At 40.6% G+C, this 12,473-nt stretch overlaps 1 protein-coding gene across 6 annotated transcripts in view; it reads right to left on the bottom strand.

Moving 5' to 3' along the window:
- Window positions 1-4,141: 4,141 nt before the first annotated feature.
- The window catches only part of TMEM225B (transmembrane protein 225B), a 33,971-nt gene continuing 25,639 nt past the window's right edge, over window positions 4,142-12,473 (bottom strand). For 5 of the 6 annotated variants that reach the window (XM_039225986.1, XM_039225991.1, XM_039225992.1 and 2 more), the window contains 3 exons: window positions 12,149-12,220; window positions 11,685-11,822; window positions 4,142-4,498 (listed from right to left, as the gene is read on the bottom strand). In XM_039225986.1, coding sequence (XP_039081917.1) covers window positions 4,326-4,498; window positions 11,685-11,822; window positions 12,149-12,220 — 383 coding nt within the window. In that variant the 3' untranslated portion in view covers window positions 4,142-4,325. The remainder of the gene's footprint in view (window positions 4,499-11,684; window positions 11,823-12,148; window positions 12,221-12,473) is intronic. The other variant, XM_039225989.1, reaches the window with a different exon arrangement.

The raw sequence follows: 12,473 nt of genomic DNA, 5'->3' as shown, positions 1-12,473 counted from the left end.
TCTCTCTCTGACCCTCCCCTGCTCACGCTGTCTCTCTCTCTCTCTCCTAGAAATAAATAAAAAAAACCTTAAAAAATTAAAAAAAATAAAATGTTTTATTATTTATTTTTAGGAGAGAGAGACACAGAATCCAAAGCAGGGGGAGGGGCAGAGAGCGAGGGAGACACAGAATCCATATAAGGCTCCAGGCTCTGAGCTGTCAGCACAGAGCCTGATGTGGGACTCCAACCCACAAACCGTGAGATCATGACCTGAGACGAAGTGTCATGACTTGAGATGAAGTCAGATGCTTAACTGACTGAGCCACCCAGGCACCCCAAGAGTAACCTTATCTTAACAGCAGCTAGCCCCTTAAGGTCCCGAAAGCCTTGCTTCCAAATGCCTTAGAGACTTAAGCTATCCCTAACACGCACTAATAAAAAGTATGTAATCAGCCACTCCTCACAATCCCAGTGCAGCTCTTTCTGCCCATGTGTCCTGTCCCTGTGCAATAATAAAATAACCTTTTTGCAGTAAAAAGGTCTCAAGAATTCTTTCTTAGCCATTCGCTTTCAAACCCACACTTCAAATCACATCAGTAATGCTTCCATAGTTTTGCATATTTCCCTCAGCAGGGATCATATCATTTTGCCATTCTACCCACAACATGTGACAGTGCCCACGACCCCACAGCATAGCCAACACAATGTGTTGCATCAAAAATTTTGACTTTTGCAAATCTCATAGGGAGATAATGGCATCTCAGTAGTTTTCTCCGTTTTTTGAAAATTCTGTGCTTTTTATCTTCTAATTTCTTTAACATTAATAATAGCTATTTTTAAAAAATGTTTTATTATTTCTCTGTGTGTGTGTGTGTGTGAGAGAGAGAGAGAGAGAGAGAGAAATAGAGAGCAAGCATGAGCAGTGGAGGGTCAGAGAGAGAGGGAGGCACAGAATCCGAAACAGGTTCCAGGCTCTGAGCTAGTTGTCAGCACAGAGCCCGATGCGGGGCTCGAACCCACGAACGGTGAGATCATGACCTGAGCCGAAGTCGGAAGCTCAACTGACTGAGCCACCCAGGTGCCCCAATAATAGCTATTTTAAAGTTTGTGTCCACTAACCCCAATGTTTGGATGATCTTGGCATCTGCTTCTATTAGTTTTTTTTCCCCCTCTAGTCACATTTTTGCACATTTTGTTTTGTATGCCAGTGTTTGTGGTTAAAGGAAGTAAAAATTCTCCAGGTCTTCCATGATGGGGCCGCACTTTGTTCCAAAGAAACTATGTACTACAATAAAACACAAAACAAAACAACAAAGCACAGCCCCATCATGGAAGGAATTGATCATTTTGTATCAATTGTCCCAAGTAAAAGTTACCCCTTTCAATAGAAAGGAAATCTACTTCAGGAAAATTTTCTTGAATTTTGGTTTTAAATATTTGTTTTGTCCCTTTATTTCAGTTTTCTTCTTCAGGGTCTCCAATTTTACATATCTTGGATCTCTTTTACCCTTTTATTGCTTCCACATTCTCACTAATCGTTTTCATTTCTTTATTTCGTTTTCTTCACTTTTACTATCCTTATGCTTTATGCCTCTTACTGTTCCAGTATCTCCTGTCTCTGGTGCTTCTTGTAAGTTAGTCTTCTTTCCTTTTTCCAGTTATTTCCTGAATTCTCTCCATTCTCCTGTCATATTCCTGTTATCTGGCTCTCACCTTCTGTTGTCAGAATGTTTCTTCTCTGAGTTCCTATAATTCTGATTCCCCCTAGCTGCAATTGTTTCATTAAGTGTTTAAATTTATCTTGGAATGTTGTGTTATAATTTTCCTCTACTTTGTGGCAATGTTTCTGGTGAGTTTTCTTCATAACCATACTTTTACTTCTCTTTCTGCTTTTTTAAGAAAAATTTAATGTTTATTTATTTTTGAGAGAGAGAGAATGGAGGAGGGGCAGAGAGAGATGTAGGGGGAGACACAGAATTCAAAACAGGCCCCAGGCTTTAAGCTGTGAGCACAGAACCCGATGCGGTCCCAAACCCACAAACCACAAGATCATGACCTGAGTTGAAGTCGGATGCTTAACCAACTGAGGCACTCAGGTGTCCCTTCTTTCTGCCTTTTTTTTTTTTTTAAAGAACACCTTTGTATGGATATTGCTGTTTTACTCTTTTATTTGAAGGAGTTTCATTTCCACCTATTTGCTTTCACAAAGGAGAGTCAGGGAAGCAGAGCATTCCCCACCTCTCAGTGTGAGGACTCTTCCAATGCTACATGGAAGGACACTTTCTTTAATATATAGTTCCCTATGTATCCAGGATTCCTTGGATTCTTCCATCCTAACCTGGTTCAGAGGGTTCATACTACCACTCTCTTTCATTCCTTCCATTCTCCCAGTCACTGCTACCAAGTGATACTGTCATCCACCTTCCCAGGTGGTCTCTCTTTTAGAAAGTGGTGCTTCCTTAATAATTTCCTTTGATAGACTCCCAGGCACTTGTAAGTTAGTACAAGTACAACTTCTCTGCACAAGTACCCCCCCCACACACACACACACCTTGTTCCCTACCATGTTCATAGCCATTCCCTCACAAGGTGAGTCCTTCTCAGATATCTAAAGGTTTGTATTTGCTAATGGCTTTTTTAGCTTGCCACCACTAGGGCCTCTATGTATTCTCTCACCCACTCCACCTCGCCCACCATGCTGGTCTCCCAGTTGTGGCTCCCCATACTGGTTCTGCTAGCTTAGTGCTTTGGGCTGCAGTTACATATTTTAGAGTTTGTAAGTTTTCTCTAGTTTCCTAGTTTCACTGATAATTATAATTCCTGTATAGGTTTTTTGGTTGTTTTTTAGGAGGAAAAGTGGGCAGACTAGAACTATGCTGTCACCATATCCCTATATCTCAAGATACCTTTTGGAGAGAAATGTGGTAAGACACTAAAAACACTCTAAAACACCAACTGGTTGTTTTTCAGGTGTATATGTCTTAGCTTCTCTGCTTGGGTGTGAGCCTCTGAAGGACAGGAAATAGCCCCCATGGTGCATGGCACAAGGTTCACCTAATAGGGAAAAATCTATTATAAGATGGCCAGTAGGACTGATAAGGAAATACCTGTCCCTGATCAAAGTCTCCCTCTTCTGGGTTCTTCTTCCCACACTGCTGGTCTCATGTGCTAAGGAGGAATGCAGAAGTAACAGGCTAGAATTTACTCTCTCTGCTGATGCTCTGGGCTCAGACCTCTTGAGAATGATCTCCTCTGAGCCCACTGGTGTAAAATAAACCTCCTCCCTTCTAAGATCTCCGAGTGCCACTTGGTTCTTCCACCACTGACCCAGACCAGATTTCCACAACACACCTTTAACGACCATTGGCTAACTGTCACAGCAAAGCCCGCTTGACTCTAGCCTGGTCCAACACATGCCCCTCCCAAAAGATATACATGGCTCACCATACTTGTTTCTGAAATTGCATTGCTTAAGTTGGAAGAGCTTTTCCCACCTCTGTGTTCTAGAGAGAGTAAAGTGGGGAGGAGTTACTGATTGGTATTGTTGAGATGAAGGCTAAATATGAAGCCAGCAGAGGCCCTGGGCAGCTGTTCTATCCCCTTCATTGTCCTGAGGCATTTGTACTTCCCAGCTACACCCATCCTAGCTGGGAGCTGAGAGCTCCCCAGTCTGTAAGCACAAGGAGGACAGTGAAGGGGGGCATGTTAGAAATGCTCTCAGGAGGTCTCTGGCTCTAGTGAGAGGAGGGAACACCCATGTTGGCTAACTTGCCTTTGCTTCCTCCAGGGCATAGACCCATGAGGTTCAGACTTCCAGATCTGGGAGCTCAATCCTGAGCTCCCAACCATTCCCTCCAACACAGACAGGAAGTTTCCTGAACTGAGTCCCACCTTTGTCTAGGGACATCACTTTTTTCTTTTTAATATCAGTACCTCAAACACCTTATGTTGTGGTTATATTCTGTTCATTTTGTTTTACAAAAGCTGACTTCATTTGACCATTTTGCAATATTCCTTCCTCCCCTCTGTCCTCCAAGCTGGTATGGATTAACAGACAGTAGTCCTTTTATTGAAAATATACCTGTCCCACCACTCAAAAAACAAAAACAAAAAAAACAAAAACAAAAACAAAAAAAATACACCACTCAGGAAACACAGTAAATTCAAAAAAACCTTTTTTAGTGAATTGCAAATACAAGCAAGACAGAATCACTGTGAGTGTACGGAAGTGGAGTGTTGATCTGACACTCAGGAAGCTCACCCAAAGCAGCAGAAACTGGCTGCTGCTCACACCTCCATATGCTCACTCCCACAGCTGCCGATGGTGGAGAACACTCTACTGGACTAGATAATTGTTTCTTCCTTCAACAGTGTCTCCTTTTGTATTGAGCTCAGGTCTCCTCCCAGACTCTCCATATTCTCCAGGTGTATGACCCCCTGGGTCTCCTGGATACTCTGGGAATTGGGCAACAAATGACAGCGAAGGCTGGTTGCTTCTTGAAAGAGGCAGATGGCACCTGGGTGAGAGCAAAAGTTCAGGTCAGGTTAGAGTGAGTTGATCTCGCTGTGCGCTAGAGGTCAGGAGCTCCCTCCTTTAATGTGTGACCCCCTCTGATCTACACCTACCTTCCCTAGTTCTCTCCTCTGATATAAATAATTACAGAGAAAGATGGGAAAACAGAACCCATCACAAGGCAAGGCATACACATAGATGGACAAACTCACAGAACCACAGCCAGTGCTGGAAGGCATCTTAGCAACTGTCTAACTATTAATAGGTAAGAAAAAGAGATTTAAGAGAGGATGGTCAAACACAAAACACAGGCTTTTTGATGCCCAACACAAGACCCCCAGTAAAGTAAAATGGAAAAAGAGAATTGATGTAATAAAACATCAAGACATCTTGTGAATAGTAAATGCTGTATTAAGGTTAAGACTCAGATAAAAGACAACTTCTATTTTCAGCAATATAGCAAACTACATACCCTCCCACTAAAAATGACAATAAATCTAAATAAGATTTTTCTTCAAAAACTAATTTGTAAATATATTGTCAAACTGGCGTCAGAACAAGGCATTCTTAGAAACAAAACCCTAATGAAAACAGGAAACTAGAGGGTTAAGCAAGCACACAATTAGCCTTCACCTTGGAGACATACACTCAACTCAGGTGACCCTGAATTTCCATTCTGCTGGCCTTTTGGGACACAGAAAACAAAAGAAAAAGCCCAGGACCTGCTCGAGATGAGGAATGAACAAGGGTATACAAAGCTAGGACTTCGAAGTTACCAGGATTGACTAAGGATTCATAAACAGAGGCTAGCTGTTATATGGGTCTGCAAGTACACAATACCTATTGTGATTCCAGGCTAGTTGTGCATATAAGCACCAAGCAAAAACAAATGCAAACCCCTTTTTGAGAAAATACTTTATACACAAGCCTCAAAGAATTTCCACACAAAAAATTTTTTTTCAAGGGAAATAATTCACAGTAAAAAAAAAAAGCAACCATGGGGCGCCTGGGTGGCTCAGTTGGTTAAGCGTCCAACTTCAGCTCAGGTCATGATCTTGCGGTTCGTGGGTTTGAGCCCTGTGTTGGGCTCTGTGCTGATAGCTAGCTCAGAGCCTGGAGCCTGTTTCGGATTCTGTATCTCCCTCTCTCTCTGACTCTCCCCTGCTCACGTTGTCTCTCTCTCTCTCAGAAATAAATAAAATATTAAAATTTTTTTTAAAAAAAGCAACCATACCAAGAATTAAGACACCACAAGCAAAAGCCTGCAAAAACAGCAGCTGACACATGGAGACTTGTATATCATTCAATTGTTAAACTTATAATGTAAAGTATAAGACACAGGATGTAAAGTATGTTTAACATGTATAATAAAAATATATTTATAGAACAGATTAAAAATATAAGTAGAGAAAAGAGTATAAAAAAATAACAAGAACTAAGGAAAAATATAACTTCTGGTTATGAAAAGAGATTGACTAAAATAATGGATAAGTTAAATAGCAGATCAGACACAGCTAAAAAGTGAATGGATTAAATTGAAGATACATCTATATAAGTTATTCAGAATACAGCCCAGAAAGACAAAGAGATGGAAAGCAAGGGAAAAGAGGATAAACAGGATACACACTAGAGTAAGAAAGTCTAACATATGTCTTCCTGGAAAAGAGAGGGAAACAACATAGATAGAAGATAAAAATGTCTGAGAAATTCTGAAAGACATCACTCCTCAGACTCAGTTCACACCATAAATCATAACACAAATATCCACACTCTGCAAAATGCCAAGGAAAGTCTTACAGAAAACAAAGATTGAACCAAAAAGAATAATACAGGGGCACCTGGGTGGCTCAATCAGTTGAGCCTCCAACTTCAGCTCAGGTCATGATCTCATGGTTCATGAGTTTGAGCCCCACGGTGGGCTCTGTGCTAAGGGTTTGAGGCCTGGAGCCTGCTTCAGATTCTGTGTCTCCTTCTCTCTCTGTCCCTCCACCGCTTGTACTCTGTCTCTCTCTCTCTCAAAAATAAATAAACATTTTTAATGTTTATTAACAGAGAGAGAGAGAGCACGTGAGTGAGTTGGGTAAGGGCAGAGAGAGAGGGAGACAGAGGATCCGAAACAGGCTCTACACTGACAGCAGAGAGCCTGATGAACCTTGAGATCATAACCTGGGACAAAGTCTGACACTTAAATGACTGAGCCACCCAGGTGACCCAAAAGAATGATAATTTTACAGAGTCAGCTTAACAAGAACAATGGAAGTGGGAAAGCAACAATATAATAATATCTTGAATACTGTGGGAATACTGTCAACTTAAAAATGTTAAATACGGCAGGGCACCTGGGTGGCTCAGTTGGTTAAGCATCCAACTCTTAATTTTGGCTCAGGTCATGATTTTGCAGTTTGTGAGTTTGAGTCCCACATCTGGCTCTGCCCTGACAGTGCAGAGCCTGCTTGGGATTCTCTCACTCTTTCTCTCTCTCACTTGCTGCCCCTACCCTGCTCTCTCTCTCAAAATAAATAAATAAACTTAAAAAATAGTATCTAAAAAAAAAGTACAGCAAAATTAATTTTAGTAAACAAAAATGAAAGGAAAATAATTTCATACAAAGAAAACATGAGAGAGTGTATCTCTAACTGAACCTCACGAAAACAGATTATAAAGGATGTATTTCAGGCAGAAGGACAGAGGGTCCTTGGACAGAAGCTCTGAGAAGGTTTGATGAGCAACTAAATTGATAAATATGTGGGTAAATTTAAACAAACAAATATTAAATGCATAAAGTAATAATAATGTCAAATATATAGAACTAAAAAGAAAACAGAAAAAACTAAAACATTGTTCAGAAGAGGATATAAATAACATATAGTATAAATACAAGAGCATTACATTATATTATTTATGGAGAGAATAAATATGTTGATGAACTTCCAACTTTGTTAAGTAAGCATGTTAAAATGTCAAGAGTAACTACTACAAGAATACAAATATACTGCATAACTTCCAAGTTTAAGAGGGGGAGGATATAATGAGAACTGTGTAGACAAAAATCAATCAATCAGAAGCAAGGCAAGAGAGGTGGGGGTGGGGAGCAGAAAAAATTGAAAGCACAAAGTAAGGTGGTAGAAAAAATACAAATATGGGGCAACTGGGTGGCTCAGTCAATCAGGTGTCCAACTCTTAATATTGGCTGAGGTCATGATCTCACAGTTCGTGAGATCGAGCCCTGGATGGGGCGCTCCACTGGCAGCCTGGGGCCGCTTGGGATTCTCTGTCTCCCTTTCCCTCTGCCCCACCCCCACTCTCTCTCCCACTCTCAAAATAAATAAAATAAAATTTTAAAAAAGGAATGAATATATCAGTAGTCACAATAAACGTCAATCAACAATAAATGCTCCAGTTAAAAGACAAAGATTGTAAGAGGCACCTGGGTGGCTCAGTGGGTTGAGCGTTTGACTTCAGCTCTGGTCATGATCTCACAGTTCATGAGTTTGAGCCCTGAATCAGGCTCTGTGCTGAGAACTCAGGGCCTGGATTCTGTGTCTCCCTCTATCTCTGCCCTTCCCCCACTTGTGTTCTCTCTCTCTTGTGTTCTCTCTCTCACTCTCAATCTCTCTCAAAAATGAATAAATAAACATTAAAAAAAGCAAAGATTGTAAGACTAGATGAAAAAAATACAATTATAAGCTATTGTTACATATAAGTAAAAGATCAAAAAGATATATAGCAGGCAAATACTAACCTAAAGAATGTAGAAATAATAAAGTGGATATCATACCAACTTCAAAAAAAAAAAAGAAGGTAGAAATAGCTAGAGTAATATCAGATAAAACAGACTTTAACAAAAGGGATTACTAGAAATAAAAAAGATCATGGCATAATTAAATAAAAGTTCAGTTCACCAGTAAAATAGAACAATTCTTGTTGGGAGCCATTTCTGAACTCATAAGTTGAGAAAAAAACTCCTTGTGAGGTTAAGGTAAGTTGCATGGACTCTTACCATCAGATGGTGACCGATATCCACTCCCACTCAATTGTTTCTGCTTGAGCACCGACCCCCAAAGGCACCTTGTTGAATGGTATTCAGAGTGACTCATTCTGGCCTTGATATGCTGATTGCACTTTGTGAAGGAATTTACTGTAGGAACTTCTTTTGTGGTTATGGGAGCAACATTGTGTTCCTGAAAGACCTGTTTTTCTTAATACCTCTCATTAAGTGATAAACAGACTATTGACCGCTGCTCACAAAGAACTAACTTTTGCCTTTACTATGCTAATGACACTTCTGGGCTGTTCCCCATACACCTATGCATATCAATGTTCTGGAAAGTTTTTAAAAAATTTTCTTAATGTTTTATTTATTTCTGAGAGAGAGAGAGAGACAGTGCGAGCAGGGGAGGGTCAGAGAGAGAGGGAGACACAGAATCTGAAACAGGCTCTAGGCTCCAAGCTAGCTGTCAGCACAGAGCCCGACGCAGGGCTCAAACCCATGAACCATGAGATCATGACCTGAGCCGAAGTCAGACGCCCAACTGACTGAGCCACCCAGGCACCTCTGTTCTGGAAAGTTCCTACTGATAAAAGAATTTACCATCAGAATGCCACTTCTGTGCTGTCCCCCAAACACTAAACCATAAAATAAAGTCTGAGTCTGCACTCAGACAGTGCAGAGAGGCCTGGCTGGTGACCAGAAAGAATCTTGTGCTTCTCTCATCCCTCTCTTGCTGACACCATCCATCTTTCAGGGACCCTGCACCTGCCGGAGCAGGACTCCGGAAATTCTAAATCAAGATTTGATCAATATAATAAACAAGCTTGATCTAATGTTTATAAATGAAAAGTTGCATTCAACATAAAACAGGAAAATGGACCCCAAACTAGGCTATAAAACACGTCTCAATAAATCTGAACACATTAGGATTATCCAGACCATGATCTCTCATCAAACTGAAATTAAGTTAAAATCCCTAACACAATGATACAATAAAAAAAAATTATATGCTTGGAAATTAAAAGTATATTTTAAAATAATTCATGGATCCAAAAAATCATGAGGGGAACTACAAAATATTTGAAATAAAACAATAACATAAACTACTACATATGAAAATGGGAGATGCAAATAAAGCAAATCTTACAGGGAAATTAGAGCTTTAATAGCCTACTTAGAAAAGAAGAAGTAAGCCATGAGTTTAGATCCTGATTTAAGAAGCTGGAAACGGAATAGCAGAATAAATGCGAAAAAGAAGTAGGGAAGGAAGTTCAAAATAAGAACTAAAAATTAATTAAATAGAAAACAAACATAAGCCATGAAGGTTCAAGAAACTAAAAGCTGGTTATGGGGCGCCTGGGTGGCTTAGTCGGTTAAGCGTCCGACTTTCGCTTGGGTCATGATCTCGCAGTTCGTGGGTTCGAGCCCCGCGTAGGGCTCTGTGCTGACTGCCAGCTCAGAGCCTGGAGCCTGTTTCAGCCTGTGACTCCCTCTCTCTCTGACCCTCCCCTGCTCACGCTGTCTGTCTCTCTCTCTCTCCTAAAAATAAATAAAACATTAAAAAAAAAAAAAAAAGAAACTAAAAGCTGGTTCTTTGAAACGATTAAAAATACGGTAAACTTCTGACAAAATTGGCAATGAAAAAAAGGGAAAATTAGGTATGAAAAAAGAAGCACATCACTACAGATGCATCACAAAATACAGAGTTAAAAAAGAAAACATTTTGAATAAACTTATGCCGATAAATTTCAAATTTTAAATAAAATGTATATATTTACAGACATGTATAAATTACCAAGACTAACTCAAGAAGAAATAAAATACCTGAATAGTCCTATAGTTGTTAAAGAAACTGAATTGTGAGCTTAAAATTCTCCCACGTGCTCCTTCTATCGGGAAGGATGGTAAAAACAAATGAACCATGGAGGTTATAATGTTGATCAAATGTAACAAGTTTCAGAAGAATAAACACAGTATGATTATACAAAGTTTTTAAACAGGAAAGACTAAGTAATATATTAAGGATATGCATGTGTATAGTAATATGATTATCATAAATTGCAGAATAATTGGTTCCTGAAGGGAAAGAAGAAGACAAGATCAGGAAGAGTCACATGGTTGAAGGGAGAGGACTTCAAAGATACTTAATATTCTACCATATTTCATTAATGTTGATAAGCCAGTTTTCTTCACATTTTAACATCTCTGAAATGAGGATGCGCCTTATAAGCTAGAGCACCTTAGAATCATTCCTGGCATCCTTTTTTCTTTCTCAGTGGTACATAAAATAAGGCTATAACTTACAAACAATGGATTTCATTAAAATATGGCTAATTCAAGGGGCGCCTGGGTTGCTCAGTCAGTTAAGTGTCTGACTTCAGCTCAGGTCATGATCTTGCAGTTTGTGGGTTCGAGCCCTGCTGTGCTGGCAGCTCAGAGCCTGGAGCCTGTTTCAGATTCTGTGTCTCCCTCTCTCTCTGCCACTCCCCCACTCATGCTCTGTCTCTGTCTCAAAAATAAATAAAAACTATTAAAAAAAATAAAATATGGCTAATTCTTAAACTATATGGTTGAAATGGGTACATATATTTTTAATTACCTGCCTCATATATTATAAATGCTTTTATATATTCAATGGATAATAAAATCAAGTTAACATAGATTATGTCATGGGTCAAGTTAATATAGCAGGAAGAAGATTAAGAAAAAGGACAAAATGAAATAGGATTGAGACTTAGATGGTGATGGTATATGAAATAAGAGGGCAGAGTGAAGATGAGGTGAATAAGATTGTAGATTCCAAGATAGGGAGAAAGATAGACATAGAAATCCGTAGGAGCCAGGACAAAGTAGGACAGAAATCTGGAGGTTGGTTCCAAAGTCAAGGAGGAGGAAGATGGGAGATAGGGATGAGGCTCTAGAGCAGTGCTGTTGAGTAGAACTTTCTACAATGATGGAAATATCTACATCTGCAATATTCAATATGGCGGCCCCTAGACACATAATAATGTGGTTACTTAATATCTGAAATGTGGCTAGCATGACTGAGAAACTGAATTTATATTTATTTCATTTTAAGTAATTAAATGGTCACAAGTAGCTAGTGACCAGAATTTTGGACAGCACTGCTCTAGAGTATCCTTGGCTTCTGAATCCAGACAGAGGGCAGGGAGAAGGGCACCAACCCCAGGCTACTCACCAGCCACTATGAACAGAAGGATGGCAAAGCCCAGAATGTAGTAAGGCCACTGCACTGAGAACTCAAGGGGGCTGGGCTTCATCCTCAGATTCTGGATCTCCAGGGCATGCAGCAACAAGGCCAGGAAGGCACTGGCCCCTGCAGGGTCACAGGGAAGCATTCTTGATCTTCTCACATGGTCCCCACCTTTGCTCTTAATCAGATAGGGTCACATGGCTTACAGCCTGTGTGGCTCCTACATGGAGGCTCCTTTCTCCAGCCCACACTTGTGCCCTCTCAGAGTCAATAACCTCTACCCCACATGCCTGTCTTGCCCTCCTTCCCAACACATTTCAAAGCCCATGTGCCTCACCTCCCAGGGGCCTCATAACCAGAAATCCCTTTCCCAGGTACCCTCTGTGCCCATGCCATTGGCTGACTTCAGACGGGGCCCTGTGGGAGTGATGCTCTGGGTGCAACTCAACCTGATTTTCCCACTGTGAGCGTTCCACCTCCTCCATGTGATGGAAGCCTCCCAGGGTAGGGCCTTGGCCAGCCTTTTAAAGTCAAAAGGTTCCAAAGGACAGAGATGGTGTCTTCCATCCATTCATCCAAGAAACACTTATATTTCACTTACATATTACATTCTGTGCCAGATTCTATGACAGTCACTGGGATAGAGATTATGGTAAAAAGATCCCCAGACAAATGACCCCAAGCCAACATAGTGAGGGTAGAGCTAGGTGGAAGTACAAGGCGCTGAGCAGCCTCAGAGAGAGGGATTGTAATCTTGTAATGGGGGGGGGGGGG

Source organism: Hyaena hyaena, unplaced genomic scaffold, assembly GCF_003009895.1.
Source record: "Hyaena hyaena isolate Hyena2069 unplaced genomic scaffold, ASM300989v1 scaffold_20, whole genome shotgun sequence".
Lineage (NCBI taxonomy): Eukaryota > Metazoa > Chordata > Mammalia > Carnivora > Hyaenidae > Hyaena > Hyaena hyaena.
Note: the sequence above shows the minus strand (reverse complement) of the source record. Positions and strands in the feature narration are given on the sequence as shown.